Genomic DNA, 24,712 nt, shown 5'->3' with positions numbered 1-24,712 from the left:
AGATGGCTGGTGAATACTCGGCTGTATGTACAATGGTATCTAGTAGATGTTTCAGACAGAAATACTGCAGATTTAGCTGAGTGTCTTTATTATAAGAATTTCAGTCTTTATTATAAGTATTCATTCTTCCTGTAACCCTGATAAGCAGTTAGTGTCCTTGCATGGGCCTGAATTGCTTCTGATATCTTTACAGTTCACAACATGATCATTAATGTCATGACTGCAATGCACTAACTCAACCTCACATTTTCTCATGCTGACTACTCACTCGTGCCGATTTCCCTGGTCTATTTGAAAGAGAAAAAGCAGTAAACCCCCACTCTTTAATACAGTATAACAAATTATTATTAAACAAATTGTGAACCCAATTCATTTGGTGTTAATTCGTATTTGTGAATTGGTGTACCAAAATTCATTGATTAATTAAAGTGCCAGTGCTTCAATAGTACAATCAATGTCCGTGATTGTAAAATGAATTAAATATTTTAAAAAAATCAATCAATTAATTAAATTTAAAAAGTTGTACCCTGCTTGTAATCTAATTAACTAAATTCCGAGTGTGGTTACAGAAGGTAGCAATTATATTGAATTAACATTTGCAATTGAATTCATTAATTTAAAGTGCTGGTGCAAATATAATTAATTAAAAGGTGAATTAATTCAATGAAAGTTAAAAAGGTAAGTCCAGGACCGACATCTGAAAAAAGTAGGAAAATGAAAATAATAGAGGTGGAGAGGTCCCAAAAACTTCTATAAGAGGTTTTTCTATGCCCTGGGACTCCACACGATGGAGAAGACAAACACTGGGGACTGTGGTCTCAAAATAACCGTATCTATCTCATTGTGGAGAGGCTAAGCTGTACTATAAAACCACAGATCCTTCAATGTCATTGAAAGTAAGAAGAATTTAAAGGAAGAGAAAATCAGATGCGGTACTTGAAAGGCTACAGCGCTGGATGTTAATTAGAAGAACCAAGCCAATTCTTAAAAGAGATTGGTAGAGAACAAATTTGTTAAAATCAATTTTCAAGTTAGGAGCTTAATAGCTTTATCGAGGCAAATGGGCCGCGCTAGCGTCCTCGTGGTATTTATGAATTTCCGTGTTTCTCACGAGGTTTGCGCGATGTAATCGCTTACTCATACGGAGATGACATTGGAGCATATCATCGTAGATGTAGATTTCCCTGGTCTAACAAGCTAATGCCAGCACTAGTCACTAGGGATGTAGCGAACGTCGGAAAAAAAGTTTGCGAACATATTCGCGAACTTGCGCAAAAATGCGAGCGGTTCGCGAACGGTTCGCGAACCCCATAGACTTCAATGGGAAGGCGAACTTTAACATCTAAAAAAGACATTTCTGGCCAGAAAAATGATTTTAAAGTTGTTTAAAGGGTGCAACGACCTGGACAGTGGCATGCCAGAGGGGGATCAAGGGCAAAAATGTATCTGAAAAATCTGCCTGTGTGTGCTTGGAAGAGATAGTGTAGGGGGAGAGCTGTTAGTGATTTCAGGGACAGATGATAGTAAGTTTGCTGGCTAGTAATCTGCTTGATACTGCTCTGTATTGGAGGGACAGAAGTCTGCAGGGATTTGAGGGACATTTTAGCTTAGGTAGCTTTGCTGGCTAGTAATCTACTGTTCTCTTTAAACAACTGCCATACGTTGACCTTGTAGGCATTGTTTGCCCAGTTTTTTTGGACGCAGCCACTGAAGCACAGTTGCCAGAAAAAATATGCCATATAAATGCTGAAAATAGTCATTTTTCGCCATACGTTGACCTTGTAGACATTGTTTGCCCAGTTTTTTTGGCCGCAGCCACTGAAGCACAGAGGCCAGAAAAAATATGCCATATAAATGCTGAAAATAGTCATTTTTTTGGTCGCAGCCACTGAAGCACAGTTGCCAGAAAAATTATGCCATATAAATGCTGAAAATATAAATTTTTTTGGTTGCAGCCACTGAAGCACAGAGGCCAGAAAAATTATGCCATATAAATGCTGAAAATATAAATTTTTTTGGTTGCAGCCACTGAAGCACAGAGGCCAGAAAAATTATGCCATATAAATGCAGAAAATATGCATTTTTTTTGGTCGCAGCCACTGAAGCACAGTTGCCAGAAAAATTATGCCATATAAATGCTGAAAATATAAATGTTTTTGGTTGCAGCCACTGAAGCACAGAGGCCAGAAAAATTATGCCATATAAATGCTGAAAATATAAATTTTTTTGGTTGCAGCCACTGAAGCACAGAGGCCAGAAAAATTATGCCATATAAATGCTGAAAATATAAATTTTTTTGGTTGCAGCCACTGAAGCACAGAGGCCAGAAAAATTATGCCATATAAATGCTGAAAATATGCATTTTTTTGGTTGCAGCCACTGAAGCACAGAGGCCAGAAAAATTATGCCATATAAATGCAGAAAATATGCATTTTTTTGGTTGCAGCCACTGAAGCACAGAGGCCAGAAAAATTATGCCATATAAATGCAGAAAATATGCATTTTTTTGGACGCAGCCACTGAAGCACAGTTGCCAGAAAAAATATGCCATATAAATGCTGAAAATAGTCATTTTTTGCCATACGTTGACCTTGTAGACATTGTTTGCCCAGTTTTTTTGGTTGCAGCCACTGAAGCACAGAGGCCAGAAAAAATTAAACCAGTAGGGTTTGCACCCTAGTTTGTAACGGTGGCGGAGGGAGGAGGACGCTAAAGGACAGCTGTGTGTGGAGTCATGAGGCTTGAAGAGAAGGACAGCTGCATAGAAGTCAGAACAAGTCTTCCGGCGTGCAGTAACCCTCCGAGATCCACCCCTCATTCATTTTAATAAAGGTCAGGTAATCGACACTTTTGTGACCTAGGCGAGTTCTCTTCTCAGTTACAATCCCTCCTGCTGCACTGAAGGTCCTTTCTGAGAGCACACTTGAGGCTGGGCAAGACAAGAGGTTCATGGCAAATTGTGACAGCTCTGGCCACAGATCAAGCCTGCGCACCCAGTAGTCCAGGGGTTCATCGCTCCTCAGAGTGTCGATATCTGCAGTTAATGCCAGGTAGTCCGCTACCTGCCGGTCGAGGCGTTCTTTGAGGGTGGATCCAGAAGGGTTGTGGCGCTGCCTTGGACAGAAAAACATTTGCATGTCTGACGTTACAGACTGGCCAAAGGGCTTTGTCCTTGCAGGTGTGCTCGTGGCAGGATTACTGGCACCTCTGCCCCTGGAATGTTGATGAGTTCCTGAAGTGACATCACCCTTAAAAGCATTGTACAACATGTTTTGCAGGCTGGTTTGTAAATGCCGCATCTTTTCGGACTTGTGGTATGTTGGTAACATTTCTGACACTTTATGCTTGTACCGAGGGTCTAGTAGCGTTGCGACCCAGTACAGGTCCTTCTCCTTAAGCCTCTTGATACGGGGGTCCTTCAACAGGCATGACAGCATGAAAGACCCCATTCTCACAAGGTTGGATGCAGAGCTATCCATCTCCGCTTCCTCATTATCAAGGACTGCATCATCCACGGTCTCCTCCCCCCAGCCACGTACAAGACCAGGGGTCCCCAAAAGGTCACCACTAGCCCCCTGGGAAGCCTGCTCCTGTTGGTCCTCCTCCTCCTCCTCCACAAAGCCACCTTCCTCCTCTGACTCCACTTCTGGCACCTCTCCCTGCGTTGCAGCAGGTGCCTGGGTTCGTTCTGGTGATTCCGACCAGAAATCGTGCGCTTCCAGCTCCTCGTCACGCTGGTCTACAGCCTCATCTGTCACTCGTCGCACGGCACGCTCCAGGAAGAAAGCGAAGGGTATTAGGTCGCTGATGGTGCCTTCGGTGCGACTGACCATATTTGTCACCTCTTCAAAAGGTCGCATGAGCCTGCAGGCATCGCGCATAAGCACCCAGTAACGGGGGAAAAAAATCCCCAGCTGTGCAGATCCAGTCCTACCACCCAGTTCAAAAAGGTACTCGTTGACGGCCCTTTGTTGTTGCAGCAGACGTTCCAACATAAGGAGCGTTGAATTCCAGCGAGTCTGGCTGTCAGAAATCAAACGCCTGACTGGCATGTTGTAGCGCTGCTGAATGTCAGCAAGGCGTGCCATGGCTGTGTAGGAACGTCTGAAATGGGCCGACACCTTTCTGGACTGGGTGAGAACGTCCTGGAATCCTGGGTACTTGGAGACAAAACGTTGGACTATTAAATTTAACACATGTGCCATGCAGGGCACATGTGTTAAATTGCCCAGTCTCAACGCTGCCAACAGATTGCTTCCATTGTCACACACCACTTTTCCGATCTGCAGTTGGTGTGGGGTCAGCCACCGATCGGCCTGTGACTGCAGAGATGACAGGAGTACAGATCCGGTATGGTTTTTGCTTTCCAGGCACGTCATCCCCAAGACAGCGTGACAACGGCGTACCTGGCACGTCGAATAGCCTAGGGGGAGCTGGGGGTGCACAGGTGTGGAGGAGGAGAAGGAGGACCCAGCAGCAGAGTAAGAAGAAGAAGAGGAAGAAGACGAGGTAGAGAGCGATGGAGGAGTAGAGGTGGTGGCAGAACCGCGTGCAATCCGTGGCGGTGACACCAACTCCACTGTTGTTGTTGAGCTACCCATTCCCTGCTTCCCAGCCATTACCAAGTTCACCCAGTGGGCAGTGTAGGTGACATACCTGCCCTGACCATGCTTGGAGGACCATGCGTCAGTAGTCATATGGACCTTTGGCCCAACACTAAGTGACAGAGATGCGGTAACTTGGCTCTGCACATGTTGGTACAGGTGTGGTATTCCCTTTTTAGAAAAAAAATTGCGGCTGGGTACCTTCCACTGCGGTGTCCCAATTGCTACAAATTTGCGGAAGGCCTCAGAGTCCACCAGCTGGTATGGTAAAAGCTGGCGGGCTAAGAGTGCAGACAAGCCAGCTGTCAGACGCCGGGCAAGGGGGTGACAGTCAGACATTGGCTTCTTACGCTCAAACATGGCCTTCACAGAAACTTGGCTGGTGGCAGATGACTGGGAATGGGAACAGGTGGTCAAGGTGGAAGGCGGAGTGGAGGGTGGTTCAGACGGGTCAAGGAGAGCAGAGGTAGAGCAGTAAGATGCTGGACCAGAAGGAGTGTGGCTTTTAGTTTGCCTGTTGCCTTTGAGGTGTTGCTCCCAAAGTGCTTTGTGCTTGCCGCTCATGTGCCTTCGCATAGAAGTTGTACCTATGTGGCTGTTGGGCTTACCAAGGCTCAGTTTCTGACTGCACTCATTGCAAATTACAATGCTTTTGTCAGAGGCACACACATTAAAAAAATCCCACACTGCTGACTTTTTGGAAGTGTGCGATCTGGCGGTAACAGTAGAAGTTGGCGGCATTGGCGGCAATGGCGGGTGCGTTGGCCGGCTGAACACAGGTGCCGATACATGTTGTTGCCCTACTGATCCCTGTGGGCTGTCCTCCCTGCTTCTTCTAAGTCTTATTCTCCTACTGCCTCTCTGACTCTCCGTCTCTCCATCTGAACTACCCTCCTCTTGCTCTCTTCTACTAGGCACCCACAAAACATCAATCTCCTCATCATCATTCTCCTCAGATGCATCAATTTCTTCTGACACATCACAGAAGGAAGCAGCAGCGGGGACCTCCTCCTCATCACTCATTATGTCCATCTCTGTCGTGTTCTCTGCCAGAATTAAATCTGGTGTAACGTCCTCATCTCCTTCATCTTCTTCTGGCAATAATGGTTGCGCATTACTCAGTTCAAGAAACTCATGGGAAAATAACTCCTCTGACTCCAGTGAAGAAGGGGCACCGGTGGTGGAGGAAGTGTTACGTGGGGTGGCCATAGCAGTGGAGGATGAGGAGGATGTTGTGGTAAAGTTAGAAACGGTAGAGGATGGGGTGTGCTGTGTAAGCCAGTCAACTACCTCTTCAGCATTTTGGGAGTTCAGGGTCATTGGCTTTTTAAAACTGGGCAATTTGCTAGGGCCACAGGATTGCATAGCAGCACGGCCCCTAGCACGGCCTCTGCGTGGCGTCCTGCCTTTGCCTGGCATTATTTTTAAAAAAACAACAACAACAAAAACTCAGTTGGTTTTTCTGGAAACGATAATACACACAGCTAGATGGCAGTTTGAAGAAAAGTGTGCAAATAATGCCTACAAGATCAACGTATACACTACTACAGCGGTGGATACGGATTACGTAAAATATATGAATAGGGATGTCGCGGACTGTTCGCCCGCGAACTAATTCGCGCGAACATCGACTATTCGCGTTCGGCGAATGTTCGCGAACGTCGCGCGACGTTCGCCAATTTGGGTTCGCCTTAGCTGGCGCTTATTTTTGCCCTCTCACCCCAGACCAGCAGATACATGGCAGCCAATCAGGAAGCTCTCCCTCCTGGACCACCCCCACACCCCCTGGACCACTCCCCTTCCATATATAAACTGAAGCCCTGCAGCGTTTTTTCATTCTGCCTGTGTGTGCTTGGAAGAGCTAGTGTAGGGAGAGAGCTGTTAGTGATTTGAGGGACAGTTGATAGTAACTTTGCTGGCTAGTAATCTACTTGATACTGCTCTGTATTGTAGGGACAGAACTCTGCAGGGATTTGAGGGACATTTTAGGTTAGGTAGCTTTGCTGGCTAGTAATCTACCTTCTACTGCAGTGCTCTGTATGTAGCTGCTGTGGGCAGCTGTCTGTCCTGCTGCTGATCTCTCATCTGCATCTGTTCTTCAAACAACTGCCACCTAGCTGTCTAAATATCAATAATAATACCGTCTCCAGAAACACCACCCGAGTGACGTTTTTCAAGCAGCAATAATATATTCCGTATCCAACGGCTGTAGTGTATACGTTGCCCTTGCAGGCATTATTTGCCCAGTCTTTAACCAAGTGCCACCTAGCTGTGTGAGCTTTTTCACATTCCGTGTCCAGAAACATCACCTGAGTGACGTAGTGTGATTTCTGCCCTTTACAGCACAAAACGCAGCGCTGTGTCAACAATGGATTTTTCAGATACATTTTTGCCCTTGATCCCCCTCTGGCATGCCACTGTCCAGGTCGTTGCACCCTTTAAACAACTTTAAAATCATTTTTCTGGCCAGAAATGTCTTTTCTAGCTTTTAAAATTCGCCTTCCCATTGAAGTCTATGGGGTTCGCGACGTTCGCGAACTATTCGCATGTTTTGTCGCAAGTTCGCGAATATGTTCGCGAACATTTTTTCCGCCGTTCGCTACATCCCTATATATGAATGCTGCTTGAAAAAAAGTAACTCAAGTGGTTTTTCTAGAGACGATAATATTATCAATATTTAGACAAAATGTGAACAAGCTCACACAGCTAGATGGCGGTTTGAAGAAAACACTGTGCAAATACTGCCCACAAGATCAACGTATACACTACTACAGCGGTGGATACGGATCTCGTAAAATTTATTATGGCTGCTTGAAAAAAGTCACTCCGGTCTTTTTTCTGGAGACGGTAATATTATGGATATTTAGACAGAATGTGAACAAGGTCACACAGCTAGATGGCAGTTGGTTGAATAACACACTGGGCAAAAAATGCCTACAGGGCAAATAATGCCTAAAAGGTCAATTTATACACTACTACAGCGATGGATACGGATTACGTAAAATATATTATGGCTGCTTGAAAAAAGTCACTCCGGTGTTTTTTCTGGAGACGGTAATATTATGGATATTTAGACAGAATGTGAACAAGGTCACACAGCTAGATGGCAGTTGGTTGAATAACACACTGGGCAAAAAATGCCTACAGGGCAAATAATGCCTAAAAGGTCAACTTATACACTACTACAGCGATGGATACGGATTACGTAAAATATATTATGGCTGCTTGAAAAAAGTCACTCCGGTGTTTTTTCTGGAGACGGTAATATTATGGATATTTAGACAGAATGTGAACAAGGTCACACAGCTAGATGGCAGTTGGTTGAATAACACACTGGGCAAAAAATGCCTACAGGGCAAATAATGCCTAAAAGGTCAACTTATACACTACTACAGCGATGGATACGGATTACGTAAAATATATTATGGCTGCTTGAAAAAAGTCACTCCGGTGTTTTTTCTGGAGACGGTAATATTATGGATATTTAGACAGAATGTGAACAAGGTCACACAGCTAGATGGCAGTTGGTTGAATAACACACTGGGCAAAAAATGCCTACAGGGCAAATAATGCCTAAAAGGTCAACTTATACACTACTACAGCGATGGATACGGATTACGTAAAATATATTATGGCTGCTTGAAAAAAGTCACTCCGGTCTTTTTCTGGAGACGGTAATATTATGGATATTTAGACAGAATGTGAACAAGGTCACACAGCTAGATGGCAGTTGGTTGAATAACACACTGGGCAAAAATGCCTACAGGGCAAATAATGCCTAAAAGGTCAACTTATACACTACTACAGCGGTAGTAAAATAAAAAAAAGTAAAATAAAAAAAAATGAATATTAAAAAAAAAAAAATTAAAGTTGGTGCTGCTGAACTACTAGGAGCAGCAGATTAGCACACCAGTCCCACTCCCTAACACTGCTAGACTAATAGCACTGGGCTCTTATAGTAGTAGTAGTAGTAGTAGTAAAACAACAAAAAAATAAATAAAAGCAGTCCTTACAAGGACTACTGTTATTGCAGCAGTCAGCAGATGAGATCAGAAGCAGGACAGCTGCCCACTGCAGCTACATACAGAGCACTGCAGTAGAAGGTAGATTACTAGCCAGCAAAGCTACCTAAGCTTAAATGTCCCTCAAACCCCTGCAGACTTCTGTCCCTCCAATAACAGAGCAGTATCAAAACGATTACTAGCCAGCAAAATTTCAACTGTCCCTGAAATCACTAACAGGCAGCAGCTCTCTCCCTACACTATCTCTTCAGCACACACAGGCAGAGTGAAAAAACGCTGCAGGGCTTCGGTTTTTATAGGGAAGGGGAGTGGTCCAGGGGAGAGCTTCCTGATTGGCTGCCATGTACCTGCTGGTCTGGGGTGAGAGGGCAAAAAAAAGCGCCAACAATGGCGAACCCAAAATGGCGAACGTCGCGCGACGTTCGCGAACTTCCGGCGAGCGCGAACACCCGATGTTCGCGCGAACAAGTTCGCCGGCGAACAGTTCGCGCCATCTCTACTAGTCACTGTAACCATTTGGTGACAAAGGACAGGAGTTGTTTGAAGAAAAAAAAAACAGGTTAAAGGAGCACACGAATAAACTGATTATTTCTCAAAAATGACAAAAATAAAGTCCATTGTTATGATGTATGCTTATGGCCGACACAGTTCTCTTTAAGTGATAAACTAAATGGATATATTGGCATATCAGGCCTTTAAACCTTTAGTTAATTAGCTACAAATGTCTTGCAATAATTATAGTGCTAAGTTAGACCCTCGAAGACTGCAGTTGCCTAACATTCTCAGATTTTAAACCTCCCCGAAAAGAAAAAAAATCCATGCAAATAGTTTTTCAGACAATGGAGTCATGATAAACCCAAAATCATGAACAGTATCAGCCCTTGGCCAGAATTATCTGCTTTGTCGTAAGAATTAGAAATAACAACTTGCGTTTAGGTTCAGATTTGAAACCAATCTAAGGAAGTTCTTCCTTCTGGGAACTGGTTAGATTGAAAGTGTTATCAGGGGACGCATCAGAATTGGTATATATACAGATGATTAATCTCTCTAGGGGTGCTGACTGGGAACTGGCAGCTAGTCAGATAGTGATGAAAGTTTATTTAAAGGTCTCTGGGCATTGCTTGAGCATATGAGACAATTATAGGATCTTATGAATGAGCTAGGCCTGTCTGAGCTTTTTATTGACTATTACCATATACGACTACCAAAATTTAATTTATTGCAAGGCTCAATGTTTTTTCAAGGTCTGGATCATGCAGCCATTGCAAATAAAGGAGCTGAACGGAATTCTTTGAAACTTGTATGTGGTTTTTTTTTCATGAGGGCACCTATGGACACAATGCAGCCCCCCTTACTAATCACCAACCCTGTTTCCATGGTAGTTGTTTGGTGGGCGGGAGACGGCAGGTGGAAAATTCATGACGTTTCTTTAATTTACTTTGTATTAAATATCATCTGTGGGCAGTTTCTCTAGAAACCATGAATAACCTGTTTATATTAATTGCCAAGTTACGTTTGCCTGACCACTCTCTATGGGTATTAGTAATCAAGCAGCAAGGGATGCAATCACTCTAATATATACTCAGCATGACAAAGTACTTTGTTTTGAACCTGTCGCAGCTTAGAAGCTGTTAAACTAAACTTCTTTGCAACTTCTTAATTGGGAAGTTCACTTTTTTAGTATATTATAAATAGATATGAAAATGCTATCTGTAATATCTCGACAAAATGCTGGGAGTTGTGGTTCAAAAAGCACCTACATGGGGGTTATCTGAACAGAGCACTTCCAGTTTTTAACATCCATAATCACTAACTTTTCCTTCCCCCCACAGAAAGCCGACCTTGCCGCTGCCGCTTTCACCATCACAGCCGAGCGAGAGAAGGTGATCGATTTTTCCAAGCCGTTTATGACCCTGGGCATTAGCATCTTGTACCGGGTGCAGATGGTAGGTACCGTTCCCTTCCTCTCAGGCTTCACCCTAAATTAAGCATTACAATGATGAGTTGGAGAATTTGACTGTAGGAAAGATGAGGTAGATAGAAAAGTGCATTGGAAGAGGGGTGGTTGAGATTACCCTTTATTTACTGCAAAAAAAAAACCAAAACCACATATTTTAATTAGAGAAAATAATTTCAATGAATAGTCAAAATCTGAAGGTAACAGTCATTTGTGTTTTCTCCTTTATGTACTTATCCCTTCGTACCTCACATACATATAATGTGCTCAAGATCTGTATGGATGGTCTTTAAGTCACTGACTACTCTCCTATATCACTGCCACCCTAACATTTCTGCCCAGTCTTCTTTATGGATCCCATTCCCTTCACCTGACCTACTCATGTATGGATGATCTGCTACCCACTGTGTTCATCCTTTACTTTCCTGCTCTACCCATATGGATGCCTCCCTACACACTGTAGCTGTTCTCCTGGATATTCCCTTCCTCCTAGCATGTAAACCACCATAAGGCTATTCTGTATTGTACTATTTTCTATATTATACTTTTCTATAACAATACTCATTTTGTTCTTCACACTCTCTATCCTCCTCTAAGCATGCCCTCCTCATCTGTAATGACTTTTCTATCTGTATCTCTCCTGCTCCTGTATGTTTGCTTTCCTACACCCTGTCCCCACTCTTCTATATGGATGTCTGTATTCTGTGTGTCGTGAGCTTGCTCTCCTGTACGGATGCCTCATTCACACTGTACACACAGAACTTAATAGAAGTCCTTCTTACAATGTGCCTGCACAACTCGGTGTTTGTCTTTTTACCAGTGTGGATGCTTTTCTAATAAGGTTCCTGTTCCTGTGTAAACTGTTGTACCCCTTTTCTCTATAAATACACTATATCTGTGCCCTCTATCCTCTGAATATAACTGCACTTACTGCATCTCACCTATATATATATGTTCCCTGCCTGTATATATATATATATATTTATATATATTTCCCTGTCTCCTGCAGGGCCGGAAGCCGGGTTACTTCTCTTTCCTGGATCCTTTCTCTCCTGCTGTTTGGCTCTTCATGTTGTTGGCTTATCTGGCAGTCAGCTGTGTGCTCTTCCTGGCAGCCAGGTAATGACAATATTTTCACTTGTGTACCCTGTCATTAAGAGTCCTAAGAAACCCTGGAAATGAAAGCACGCATGTACATCTCATATTTGCATATACATTGAGTACCTCTGGTTATGCTTGGTCATTCCTTTAAACTGAACCTTAAAATAAGAGTCCTGATTGACCTTACATACAAATAGGAAAATGTGTGATGATCTAGTAACCCACAGCAACCATAAAAGTTAATTTGTAGGGGCATAACTAAGGTGGTCCCAGCCACCCCACACAGAATCGTCTGTCATCTTTAATCCCCCACCTTGCACACTCTTGTGACTTCCCTTGCTGTCATGGGCTTGCACCCTCTAAAGTTATGCCACTCTGATTAGTGAATGATCCCTCCTATTTGGTTGCTATGAGTTACTAGAACATTACCACTTGAACTCCAATCTACCTCTCATTGTCTTCATCTATGTGTATTCCTTTAATATATCCAAGGAACTCTAATGTAACCTCATTGTACCAATTGCATTCACAATGCTTCAAGTCCTAAGCACAAATGAGCCCATTGTGTTGTGCATCATCCAGTCTACCACGTTTTGTCTTGTGCACGTTCAATATACTGAGCTTAGTCTACTGACTAATGTTCACCTTCAAATAGATTATAGCTAGCCATACACACTTATCTGGTGAGGCTACTGAATAACTGGGTGTTTTCCCAATATGGCCACCAAAATTGTAGATATCTCAAAATCAAAAAATGGTGGGTGAAATCCACTTTCAGGCCAAATAAATCCAGACTGACTGAGTCTTTGCAAGCTTGAAGCACTGGATATGAGTTAAAAACTATTTCCTTGTACCCAATAGATTGTGCCTGCCATGCACCATGATACAGAATAACTCAGGTCTACTGCCTAATGTACAGGGCAACACACAGCAAGATCCAGAGGTTTGGTTACCAAAAAATGGGATTTTTGCTGAGCTATCCACCCAGAAGTTCATGTAAATACCAAGACTGTCGTGATGTGCAGGTCAGGTTTTTCCCAACCCGCATCCACCTGATATCTGACCTCCCGCCCGACCTTCCGGGTTCCTTTTATAGACCCGCCCCACTGATGATGTCACAAAAGGGGCAGGGCAAGCAGGCACGCAGCTATAAAACCGGAAGTCGAAAGCTGCAGTGTAAGGTGCACCCGCAAATGGGGGTACACGGTCGGCCTGGACGCAACCGACACGCGGGTAAACCCACGGTTCCCGCAGGTATTGGGCCGGCCCGCACATCACTACAAGACTGGTATTGCCAGACAACCCTAAGGGTAAAGACACACAGAGCGACTTGTTACATCTACAAAAGAGACAATAGTTATAATTGGTTTTTGCTAAGACACGATGGGGCCGATTCACTAACTTCAAGTGAATGATTCGAAGTAAAAAAACTTCGAATTTCAAAGTGTTTTTTGGGCTACTTCGACCATCGAATGGGCTACTTCAACCTTCGACTTTGAATCAAAGGATTCGAACTAAAAATCGTTCGACTATTCGATAGTCGAAGTACTGTCTCTTTAAGAAAAAACTTCGACCCCCTAGTTCGCCATCTAAAAGCTACCGAAGTCAATGTTAGCCTATGGGGAAGGTCCCCATAGGCTTTCCTAAATTTTTTTTGGTCGAAGGATAATCCTTCGATCGCTGGATTAAAATCCTGCGAATCATTCGATTCGAAGGATTTAATCGTACGATCGAAGGATTATTCCTTCGATCGTTCGATCAAACTATTTGCGCTAAAATCCTTCGACTTCGATATTCGAAGTCGAAGGATTTTAATTCCCAGTCAAATATCGAGGGTTAATTAACCCTCGATATTCGACCCTTGGTGAATCGGCCCCAATGTGTGTTTTAGCAGCGTCAATTATCAGTATTGTCTATGGCAGAGAATTTGTTTGGTTTTTAGTAGCCACAAAAAAAAGTAGCTGCTACTAGTAGCTCTGTGCGTCTTCACCCTAAATCCTACCCATATTCCATGATTGTGGGTGATAAACCCCATAATGCAGATTGTGGCAACAAAGGCTCCTGTTTAGGGATGCTACAATAGAAGGCTTTCTGTGGTTGAGTTTATTGGGCAACTGGTCTGTTTTTAGGAGGGGTACACATAAACCTTCATGATGCTCTGTCTATGAGCACAATCAATCCTTGTGTCTGGCTCATGTACTACTAACAGCCTGACCTTTACACTGGGAACAACAGTTTTCAGGACATCAATTCATTTTGTCTGACTCCAAATAATGACTCAACAAGGCCAGGAGGAATAGCAATTTGTCAAAAAGGAGGACTTTTTAGTGAGCAATTAAAGTACAAACTCTACTTTAAGTGCAATAAAAAATCAATTATGTAGCTGAAGCGGCAAGATATTTATTGGGGGCGGTATAATAACAAGTATAATATTTGCTCCAGGTTTCACACCTCTGGGCAGCTACTCAAATGTATTCTTTAAACAGCAGAACAGTAATGCTTAGGACTGATTGTTGTTATAGGTTATTAGAACCCAAACTTGGCATATAAAACTTTCCAAAGTACAGTACATTGAATTCCCAGCCGGGCACATACTCGTACGGGCACCGATGGATGAATTTCTGTATGATTCATTCTGACAGACTGTTGCTACAAGCCGATGGACTTCTGCCCACAGTCTGTATGAATCTCATAAGCAGATCTACACCTGAAGATAATATGCAGACATTAGAGCTAAGTAAACAAACATATTAGGCTCAGTTTTCTTTTTACATACTGGCTTCTGGTGGTTTTCATATCATGGAAACAGATACAAGACCAGCATGTGTAGGAGGTCTGCAGCAGTGCTCATTATAGCAGTGGGATGGAGGGCAAGCTATGCAGGAGGCTTCTGTTTGGAGAGAACCCCTGCATAATTAATAAGCCTTGAAGCAGGCCCGAACTGGCAATCTGTGAATTCTGGCAAATGCCAGAGGATCTGCTGTAAGATGCCATAGGCAGTCACTATTTATTGGGCCTGCAGGGGTTGTCTGTGTACCTGAAATGCCAGGGCCTATTTTGAATCCCAGTCTGGACTTGCCCTAAAGTGATTATTGGATCCCTACAGGAGCTGAAATCAAAAGCCTCTTTAAAATGAAACAAAAAAAGGCTAATTAAAATAATTATACCCTGTATATCAACAGTGGTCAATGGAGCACTTTCATGGTATGGAGTTAAAAGGGGTTGTTCACCTTTAAATAAACATCTAGTATGATGCAGAGAGTGATATTCTGCTATAATTTGCAATTGGTTTTAATTTTTATTATTTGTTGTTTTTGATTTATTTAGCTTTTTATTCAGCAACTCTCCAGACCGGAGAGCTGCTGAATAAAAAGCTAAATAAATTAAAAATGGACTGGTACAGAAGCCCAAAACATAATGTACAACATATCTAACCACTTCTTTAGTTAAGCTTTAGTTCTCTTTAAACCAGACTATTCATCATTCCTATCACTCACCCCCAGATAAATTTTAATTCTTTGGAGCTGACGGGTTGCATATCACTACTGCACAGAGATAAAGGACTCACTCCCCCTCCCTTATCCAACTTAGGTCCAACACATAGCTGGCCACAGCAGGGAATTTTCGACCATGTGGGATTTTCAGATGTAAACCTATGAGTCCCTATATTATGTTAGAGCAGCACAGTTATATTCATCATGACATCTTCAACTCTGGGCTGTATCAACTACGAATTTTCAACAATATTTGGATGAAATTAAGTTGTCTTGGGTTCTGTTGCACTCTGCTCTTTCTCTTGGTGATTTAACATTTTGTTAGCTGAGCCTGACACATTCCTACCTGTACATCTCTAATGTAGAAAAAAAACAAACAATTATTTCTAATATGTAAACTTTTCTTGGAGAGTGTTAAATGTGTTGCCAGAAATCAAAGAACACACGGGAACCCTTAAAACTAAGAATACACCAAATCCACTATTATGGATTTGGCCGAACCCCCAAATTCTTTGCGAAAGATTCCGAATATCGAACCGAATCCTAATTTGCGTATGCAAATTAGAGGTGGGAATGGGGAAAACATTTTTACTTCCTTGTTTTGTGACAAAAAGTCACGCGATTTCCCTCCCCACCCCTAATTTGCATATGCAAATTCGGATTTGGTTCGGCCAGGCAGAAGGATTCGGCCGAATCCTGCTGAAAAAGGCAGAATCCTGGTCGAATCCCGAAACGAATCCTGGATTCGGTGCATCCCTACTTAAAACCTAAAGATAAAAATCAGCTGATTCTAAAGAAATGGTTATGGAAAGACCAGTGGTACTTTTTGTTACAGTGTAAAAGATCGATCAGTCTATAGAAGATCTATAGTATATTTCTTATTTTCACTTGGCAGCCATGCAGTTTAGTTTATGGGTGGGGTTTAAATTATTTCTCCTCCCACATTTGGGCATATACATTTCCTGATCCTGCCAGGAGTGACATCATGACTCGCTTCAGGTAGTGATTCTGCACAAAGCCCTGATGGCATTTAGCCTCTCAGATACATGTCCCATGCCACAACTTTTTCTTCCCTTCACAAAGCTGTGTTATTATAAATACATATTAATGTTGACTCACTCATATGAAAAAAATGTTATTCTTAACAATTTTCCAATACACATTATAAGACACAGCAACCCTGTATTTCTTTCTCTGAAGGTTGAGTCCCTATGAATGGTATAACCCACATCCATGTTTGCGTGAGCGCCACCATATCCTGGAGAACCAGTACACCTTGGGGAACAGCCTATGGTTTCCGGTTGGCGGATTCATGCAGCAGGGGTCAGAGGTTATGCCCAGAGCTCTCTCAACAAGATGCGTCAGTGGTGTCTGGTATGTGCCAATGCTATCTTATACTAATGGAGATTGGCCTATCCACCCAACCACAAGTCAATACATTACTTTATCTCTTACAAGTTGTGGTTCTTGATCTTTTTCCCCAGGTGGGCATTCACTTTAATCATCATCTCCTCATACACAGCCAACCTTGCTGCCTTCTTGACTGTACAAAGAATGGAGGTTCCAATCGAATCGGCGGATGACCTTGCAGATCAGACCAACATAGAATATGGCACCATTCATGGAGGTTCCACCATGACCTTCTTCCAGGTCAGCATGGACACTTACATAAAAAGTGCCCCCCATAGCAAAAATCATTTTAGGACCAATCGTCCCAAAAACCTTGGTTAGATTGACCTTGACAGTTTTGGCACATGTATGTTGACATTTTATAGCACTTTTTAGTACTCCATGAAGATTTTCTCCAGTGAGCCACAAGCAGGCGCTGGGTATATTGTCTATGTCAATGAATGATTGGTTCCTTTCCTAGACACCATGATATTTGTATTTGAGAAAATACCTGCATTATAGCTTCATTCACACTTGCACTCAAAAATATTCATAAAGAAAATGTTTGACCTCTACAGAATTCACGGTACCAAACGTACCAGCGCATGTGGAACTACATGAACTCCAAGCAGCCTAGTGTGTTTGTAAAGAGCACGGAGGAAGGAATAGCACGTGTGCTGAATTCACGCTACGCCTTTCTGCTGGAGTCCACCATGAATGAGTATCACCACCGTCTCAATTGCAACCTCACCCAGATAGGGGGCCTGCTTGATACCAAAGGCTACGGCATTGGGATGCCTCTAGGTAATTATTAAGATTGCTTATCACTTCCCCTAGACCCCCTACTGTGTTATGATCACATTTAGAGAATTCAGAAAGGCAGTGTGTTCTATCAGTCAAGGCCGTCAGGGTATGAGTAGTTGGTTGGGGGCTAAAAACAGCACTCTTCAGAGCAATGAATCCTTCTTAGGATGCTCATACCCAATACTCATATATACCATAAATCTGTGAAAGCATGGTTATTTCCTTGTACCCAATACAGTTCTGCAGGGTAATTAGAGAAGTGTCCCTTTAAATCCAGAGCTTCTTGTCTTCTGTTAAAGTAATGCAAGAATGCTCAGTTCTATTCATGCTGTAGGTGCCATCAAATATATATCTGTGCACGTAGCATCACGTTTCTTTTAAATGTACGCCCACCCCCTATCTGATTGTAATCTACACAGGTGTGAGTAGGTGGGAAAAAGGCAGGGGGGCAGGTTTAGCCAATAAGAGAGAGCCAGGGAGACTGAGTGGTGAGAGTGGGAGACAGAGTGGGGGCATTCTGTTTTTGCAAAGAGATCTCGGACTTGCTGGCTCACTCAGCAACTCCCTAGGGTTCAGCCAGGGGTTCAGAACCATATCATTTTCTAGGAATAGAATTGTACGTTTCTCTGATCATTAGCAGTTATAATACTAGGTTGTACTAAAAGGGGCTGACTCTGAAGTTGAAGTGTAGAGGGTTCTCTAGGGCACAGTTACAAAATGGGCAATATATATACAGTAGTATAGAATGAGTCTGTTGCACTACCTGCATTCTCTCATCTGATCCATCTTCTCAGGGGCTTGGCCAGGAGTATAGGATATGCTGAGTGACTCTGGTGTAGAGTCCAGTTATTTTCTGCTCTTAGTTATTATTGTCAATTGAATTAACCATTTCCTTAATGCATCCTGCATTTAAAAATTCATTTTTTTAGGCTATACAGACCTTTACATATAGTGGGAAACCACAGAACAGCGGTTATAGGCATCAAGAGTGGGAGGGGTAGCTAGCAAGCATTAGGGCAAGATGCTTCCACTTAATATCAGTCTATTTTGCCTTGGTCCAATGCATTACTTTAGAAAGTCCTGGCAGACTAGAGACTGTTTCTAAGCATGGAAGGCTGGTTGCTAGTGCCGGGTATTAATGTGCTTACCCTCTCTGCTGAGCAAATGAGGACTCTGTTGGACTGGTTCTCAGAGGAGTGTGGAAATAAAGGCACAGTCCAGCCTGGAGGGATAGTTACTGAGAGAGAGCTTGGGGGTCAGGGGCAATGCAGGTTATTCTATCTTGGGCATTAGTACAGCTAGGCCCAGCTTCTGATTACTCTGCAAAGGAAATGGCACATAATTAATCTCTGGCTGCCCCCCTACGCTTCAGCTACCTGCCAAGTCTGCACATTACATCAAGGCTGTGCCTTTCCGTAAAGCACCCAGACATTACTCACACTGTACGCAGACACCGCTCTCACCCACTACCCACACACTCAACCTGCTGAATCATTTATCTGAGATATCCGTGACATCCATGGGGGGGGAATATACTTCATACTCCATTCACGCAACATATGTTGCATTCGTTTGGAGTCGCAGCAGCACTGATAGGCTAAGCTTGCTCATTACAGCAGTCTCATCCCCACTGCATTGTAACTGGGATAACTGGCTGCAGTGTGACATTGGTCAGTAGGAAGAGCTTTTGCCCCCTCTTGTGGTGCAGGCATTGAACTTAAACGGGTTTGTTATAATTCAAGGGATAGTTCACAAAATGTATGGTTATCAAGTATCATTATTAATTATATTGTTTTAATAACAGTTCATTAAAAGGCCATACAAATATAACCACATTTTTAATTCAATTATTTTTTGAAAATTAAACTTTTTGTGAAGGAGAAGTGCCCATAGCTGTCTGTGAGGTCCCTGTTATCAGCATTCTGCCACCATGTTTAAAAGAACCAAAGACCTCTATGGGCCACCAGGGTCCCCTGACTTCTTTTAAGAGTTTTAAGTGAGGGCTAAAGAGGGAACTGAGCTCTGAAGCAAGTAGGACTGCTGATTGGAAATTACAATCAGCTTTATTAACACACAAGGCATGTGCAAGGCAGAAGGCAGGCACAAGCACATCTAGGATGACCTGGCAGACAAGGCACACACACCTGACCAAAGGGCCCTGCCAACAAGTAGAATGGGGACCCAATGAACAAAAAGGACTGTGGATGTATAGCCAAACCCTGGTCTACCCCACTCACGCACATTATATTAAAACCCTACCCATGACCCACCATCTCCCAATTCCCATTTGCCATAGGGCTCCTGACTGCAGTACAACCTGTTCCCCCTAATGGCAGCCCTGCTGGCACACACCAGAAGAAAGGCAGACAAGGAAGGGAAAAGTCAGAGGCACCGTTGTGCAGGCAATGGGTCAAGGCAGGCAGTGTACAGGAATAGTCAGGAGCAGGCAAAGTCTTTAACAGATATCAGATCAAGATACAATAGGAGGACAGAGAGACAAGGAGGATGGCTAACTACAACTTGCATAAGGCACAGGGGTTAGTGTTGCATTTGAAACCAGATTTTCCATTGGCATCCTGACTTGACACCCTGGAATTTCTTGGTCTAGTGGACTTGTGCTAGTCTTTGGCATGTCAGAGCTGACATTACAGTAAAGATCTAAAATGACAAAAAAGAAGGCAACATGGGGGTTGCACCCTATCTTGTATGGATCCCCGCAGTAGGGTGGATTAGTGTTATCTGACTTCTTACATGGCATAGGTCTAGTTTGCCACTTCCCAGGACCAGCAAACCCATTCTGTTTAAAATAAACCCCATACAACACGTTAATCCTACAGGTTTCACCAAAATGGCCACACATCTACTACTCGCTGGATTCCTTGTTTCTTTCAGGGTCTCCATACAGAGATGAGATCACTCTTGCAATTCTGCAACTTCAGGAGAACAATCGTCTAGAAATACTGAAGCGCAAGTGGTGGGAGGGAGGCAAATGTCCCAAGGAGGAAGACCACAGAGCCAAAGGTAAGAGACATTAGGACATTGATCAATTACATCTACTTGTGTTGCTCACCTTCTGCTCTTCTGTCTTTATCATGTTATCCTCATCCTTTCCCTCCATTGCAATTTTTAATTTTATAGTTCTATGGTCTTGTCTCCAATTACCTTGGTATCTTTTACATTGTGACAATTTTAAACAAAATCATAATTACAAAATCTGTACTGAAGAGTGGTAGGCACTCCAAAATATATTCTCTCTCCCTCCAAGCAAATGGTTCTTCTGATCTTCTAACTTCTTCTCAAATACCTTTCCCTCTCTTTTGACATCTTACATCTCTGACCTGCTTCTGAACACCCTTCTTAGCCTCCCCTGAAGGTATTATTCCCATATGACACATTTGATCTCAAACCTAGCCTTCTGTATCCCTTCTCAACATGACCAATCTGCTGCTTCAGTTTCTGATTCCTCTTAAGCTTCTCTGATCTCCAGGCTGCCATTCTAAAGCCTCTTGTAGCGTCTTCATTCTCAGGCTTGCCTCACTGATACCTGAGCATTTGGGATTCTCTCTGAGCATTTACAATGTCTAGTGGCAGCTCTATGACTAAACGAGGCTTTGTAGATCTCCCTGGTCATTTCTGAATTCAAACCCTTTGATTCAGAGCCCAGACATTTGATTTCCTGTTATCTGATGTTTCCTCTCCCAGCAGTGAGCTTAACAAACTCTATCTTAGCTCAATGACATCTACATTGTTAATGTTCCACCCAACGCCTTCTTCTTTCCACCACTGATGCTCCAACTTTGGAGCCTTATAGGGTGTTGTTCTTTAAGAAGTGTTGCCAACAATTGAAGTCATACTGTACCTATGGCCATTATTGCAAACTGTTGTATAACTGTGTAAGGATAGCCCTTAGTCAGGCATAATGATTTAGATGCACAGGATTTAATTTAATCCAGCAAAATGCTTACATTTATTTAAACTCATCTGCATCAGTAGTATGAACAGTATACTGGCTGGTCCACCTTTGATGCATGTTCTGCAAGGTGTTGCAAGTGCTAACACAAGGGTACCTTGAAAAGGCCAGGGTATAGGTTGTTGTGTCTATAGGTTCTTCATGTTACAGTTAAACCATATGTATGTAGGCATAATCCCATGTCCTGTTTGTGTGCCAGTCATTCAGAGAAAATCAGAAATTTTGGGCCTGCTTCCCATTCTCTCACCGATGCCCTTTTTCCTATAAATGATGGTTTTCCTCCCTGTGATAATGCATTTGCTTATTCTAACAGGACTGGGAATGGAGAATATTGGAGGAATCTTTGTGGTTCTGATCTGTGGTTTAATAATTGCTGTGTTTGTGGCCATTATGGAATTTGTCTGGTCAACAAGACGTTCTGTGGACAATGAGGAGGTGAGTAAATGCATGGTAGCGAAGGAGTGGTGAAGATAGGCAAGAGCAGAGGTGTGAACTTGGTACTAGTTTAGTTTCTTTCTCACCATTATTTGGGTAAGTCTTTGTAGCACCTCATTCCCCAGGTTCTCAGAAAGCCACATTTGTCACCCTCTAGAGATGTTTGCAGCAGTAGATCTACCAAAATGTGAATATTTATATTCTATAAGACCTACTTTATTCAAGCTCACTTTTGATAGAATGTTTGAGTACAAACAAGCCTCTGCAGACCGTTTGAATGTAATGAGCAGAATAAATGACATTGTATTATTATCTGCACTTTCATGTTAGTAGCATGCTCTAATGCTTGTATGGTTTATGGGCTTCCCACTACCAGTGCTCCTTGAAAAATCTTATTATTAAGCATTAGCCCATGTTGTAGGAGGAACAATAAGTGGGTAAATGGGATATGGAATAAATGAATCAACTCTGTAGCAGGAATATGAACTTACAGCTATAAATGGTTGAGTGCAATGGGAAACATAAGTATTTAGAACAGAGAGCAATCGCATGTGTCGTATATAGCAATGAACTTGATTTTCTTGGAATTAAGGAGACTTTAGCTACAATAGGGCAAAGCCAGTAGCAGACAACAGGCACTTTCGGTCTCATCCACCAAATCTGGAATTAGAAATGTAGGTAGGTATGAAAAAATTTATGGGAACAGAAAATGAAATATAACTTCAAACATTGTAACCAATATTATTTTCCTGCTTGTTTTTCAATACACCAGCATGTCCCATTGTGTGGGCCTGAAATACATACACAGTAGATGTGAGATAACAGGTGGGCCACAGTTCCATGCCTTGTGAGCTGTACTCTACCAGGGCCCCTTTGGGATTGCAAGAACAACAAACCATCAGATGTTTGGTCAATATATCAACTATTGCACAGCTTAAGTTTTTATTTTCCCAAACATGTTAAAACATTTACTGAGCATGAAACACGTTAGGCAACAGATATGGGTTCAGTATATGTTTTGACATGTTTGGAAAAATAAAGACTTTGCAGATTTTAAGCAATAGTTATAAGTTGAAATATTCATTACCTACTATATGTATGGTCCCTAGGAGAACTTATTGCACAAACTGGAGTCTTGTGAGAGTGGCACTCTAGGTGGTCAGTATGAGAATCCTATTTGAATCAGATGCTTGGTGGGACCTCCTCATCTTCTTGGATTTCACACTCACAAATTTTTTCTTTACTATTTGAATAGTAGTCAAAAATAATGGATAGTTGTCTGATGGAACGTTGTAGCCATTCTATTACATTCACTTACTGTTTATATTTCTGGTTTCCCCAGATCTCAGTGTGTCAGGAGATGCTAAGTGAGTTACGCAGTGCTGTGTCTTGTAAGAAGACATCTCGTTCTCGTCACCGACGTCGCCCACCACGCCATCTTCATGGCCGGACTCTGCTCTCTTTGAGTCGACCACCCCGTTCCACACGGGAGACCCGACTCTGCAATGGGCGACTGTACCAGCCCCATCAGCACCCTCCTGCCCCACCTCACCCACCCCCTGCTCCTGGTGCCCAGCGACTTCATGAGGATCCTCCGTCTTCCTCCACCCGTGGAGGGTGTGCTCACTTTCGAATTTGTCAAGAATGCAGGCGGATACAGACTTTGAGAGGTCCACCACCACTTCCCCGACCACCTCAGTCCCCCAAGCCCCCTCCCCCACTTCCACCTGCTCCTGAAAATGTAACGCCCCATTCACACCACCGGAGACTGGCAGACCCATTAGATGATGGAGCTCCTGAGTGAAACCTGGCTTCAAAGGTCTTATAGAGACTAGCTGGTGTATGGATCATAAATGAGCAAGGGAAAAATTAGACTATGAAGAGGGAGAATTAAGGGCACAAGGAGCCTGGACATTTGCCCATTCTCCCTGTTCCTCCCAATGCTCTGTCTTAGAGTGGGAGCCTTTTTGAAGCCTCCTCTGTATTCATCAGAAACACTGCGATGCCTCAGTCTTTTACAATGTACGCTGTGCGTGCGAAATAAACTGCCCCTTCCAAAACTTTGTGTGCCGATTTGCCCCATCCCATTTCTCACTGCTCTTACTTGTCTTCTGAAAGTCCTAAGTGGGTGGGAAGAACATTAATATGGTATCACAGCTCAGGGTCAGTACCGTCTACCCCAACAAGCCAACCCACAATGCAACATCACTAAGAATAAGGGGGGTTTGTATATAATTTACATGTATAACCCACACATATATATATGTGTGTGTGTGTTATACATATGTATATTTATATATATATCTGCATTCTCTTTTTTTTAAAAAAAAACTGCAGTCCCGGTACATAGGAGACGTGTAGATGGGCCATTGAGGAGAGGCACCTGAATGATAAAGACCTCTATATGCTTTCCATTATAAGCCCAGCACCATCCTATTTACAACTTTTATACAAATGAAAGAAAAAGAAGTGGTGTGTATGTTGGTGTCTGTGTTATTCCATTGGTGAACCTGCCTTGGAGAACTGATCCTAGGAGCTAGCAATCTAGCTTTTAGCAACGGACATAATCGTTATGGTTATTGGAAAGATGCGTTCACTAGAAAAGTGATGGGTAACCCATGGCAATTCTTCTGTCACACAATTACAGCTTCCGACTGGCTCGATGGTCAGGACAGGCCGTAACTTCTCATACTCTGGGAAAACTAAAGGGGAATTAGCTTTGAGTTAGTAGAGACACCCAGAGTACCCAATTGAATAGAGGTTATATAGGCATATGATGGAAATAAGAAAGAGAAAGTGGCTGGGAAAGGGGCTAAAGGGAATTGTATTAAAATGGGACCTACTAGGGTCTGAGCCCACAAAGTGATACTCTGGTACTCTTGCATGCCAGTCTGGCCCTGTGCATGGATGCTTTCCTGCTAGAATTTGCTCAGGGT

General features: G+C 43.0%; 1 protein-coding gene across 2 annotated transcripts in view; it reads left to right on the top strand.

Annotated features, from left to right (window-relative positions):
- Positions 1-24,255, top strand: part of grik5.L (glutamate receptor, ionotropic, kainate 5 L homeolog) — a 136,111-nt gene extending 111,856 nt beyond the window's left edge. For both annotated transcript variants that reach the window (XM_018226289.2, XM_041569535.1), the window contains 8 exons: positions 10,459-10,572; positions 11,593-11,702; positions 16,379-16,552; positions 16,663-16,828; positions 17,146-17,371; positions 20,264-20,392; positions 21,655-21,776; positions 23,119-24,255. In XM_018226289.2, coding sequence (XP_018081778.1) covers positions 10,459-10,572; positions 11,593-11,702; positions 16,379-16,552; positions 16,663-16,828; positions 17,146-17,371; positions 20,264-20,392; positions 21,655-21,776; positions 23,119-23,580 — 1,503 coding nt within the window. In that variant the 3' untranslated portion in view covers positions 23,581-24,255. The remainder of the gene's footprint in view (positions 1-10,458; positions 10,573-11,592; positions 11,703-16,378; positions 16,553-16,662; positions 16,829-17,145; positions 17,372-20,263; positions 20,393-21,654; positions 21,777-23,118) is intronic.
- Positions 24,256-24,712: the final 457 nt, after the last annotated feature.

The sequence above is a fragment of the Xenopus laevis genome, chromosome 7L (assembly GCF_017654675.1).
Source record: "Xenopus laevis strain J_2021 chromosome 7L, Xenopus_laevis_v10.1, whole genome shotgun sequence".
NCBI lineage: Eukaryota > Metazoa > Chordata > Amphibia > Anura > Pipidae > Xenopus > Xenopus laevis.
The sequence above is the reverse complement of the archived record's forward strand: the minus strand, read 5'-3'. Positions and strand labels throughout refer to the sequence as shown.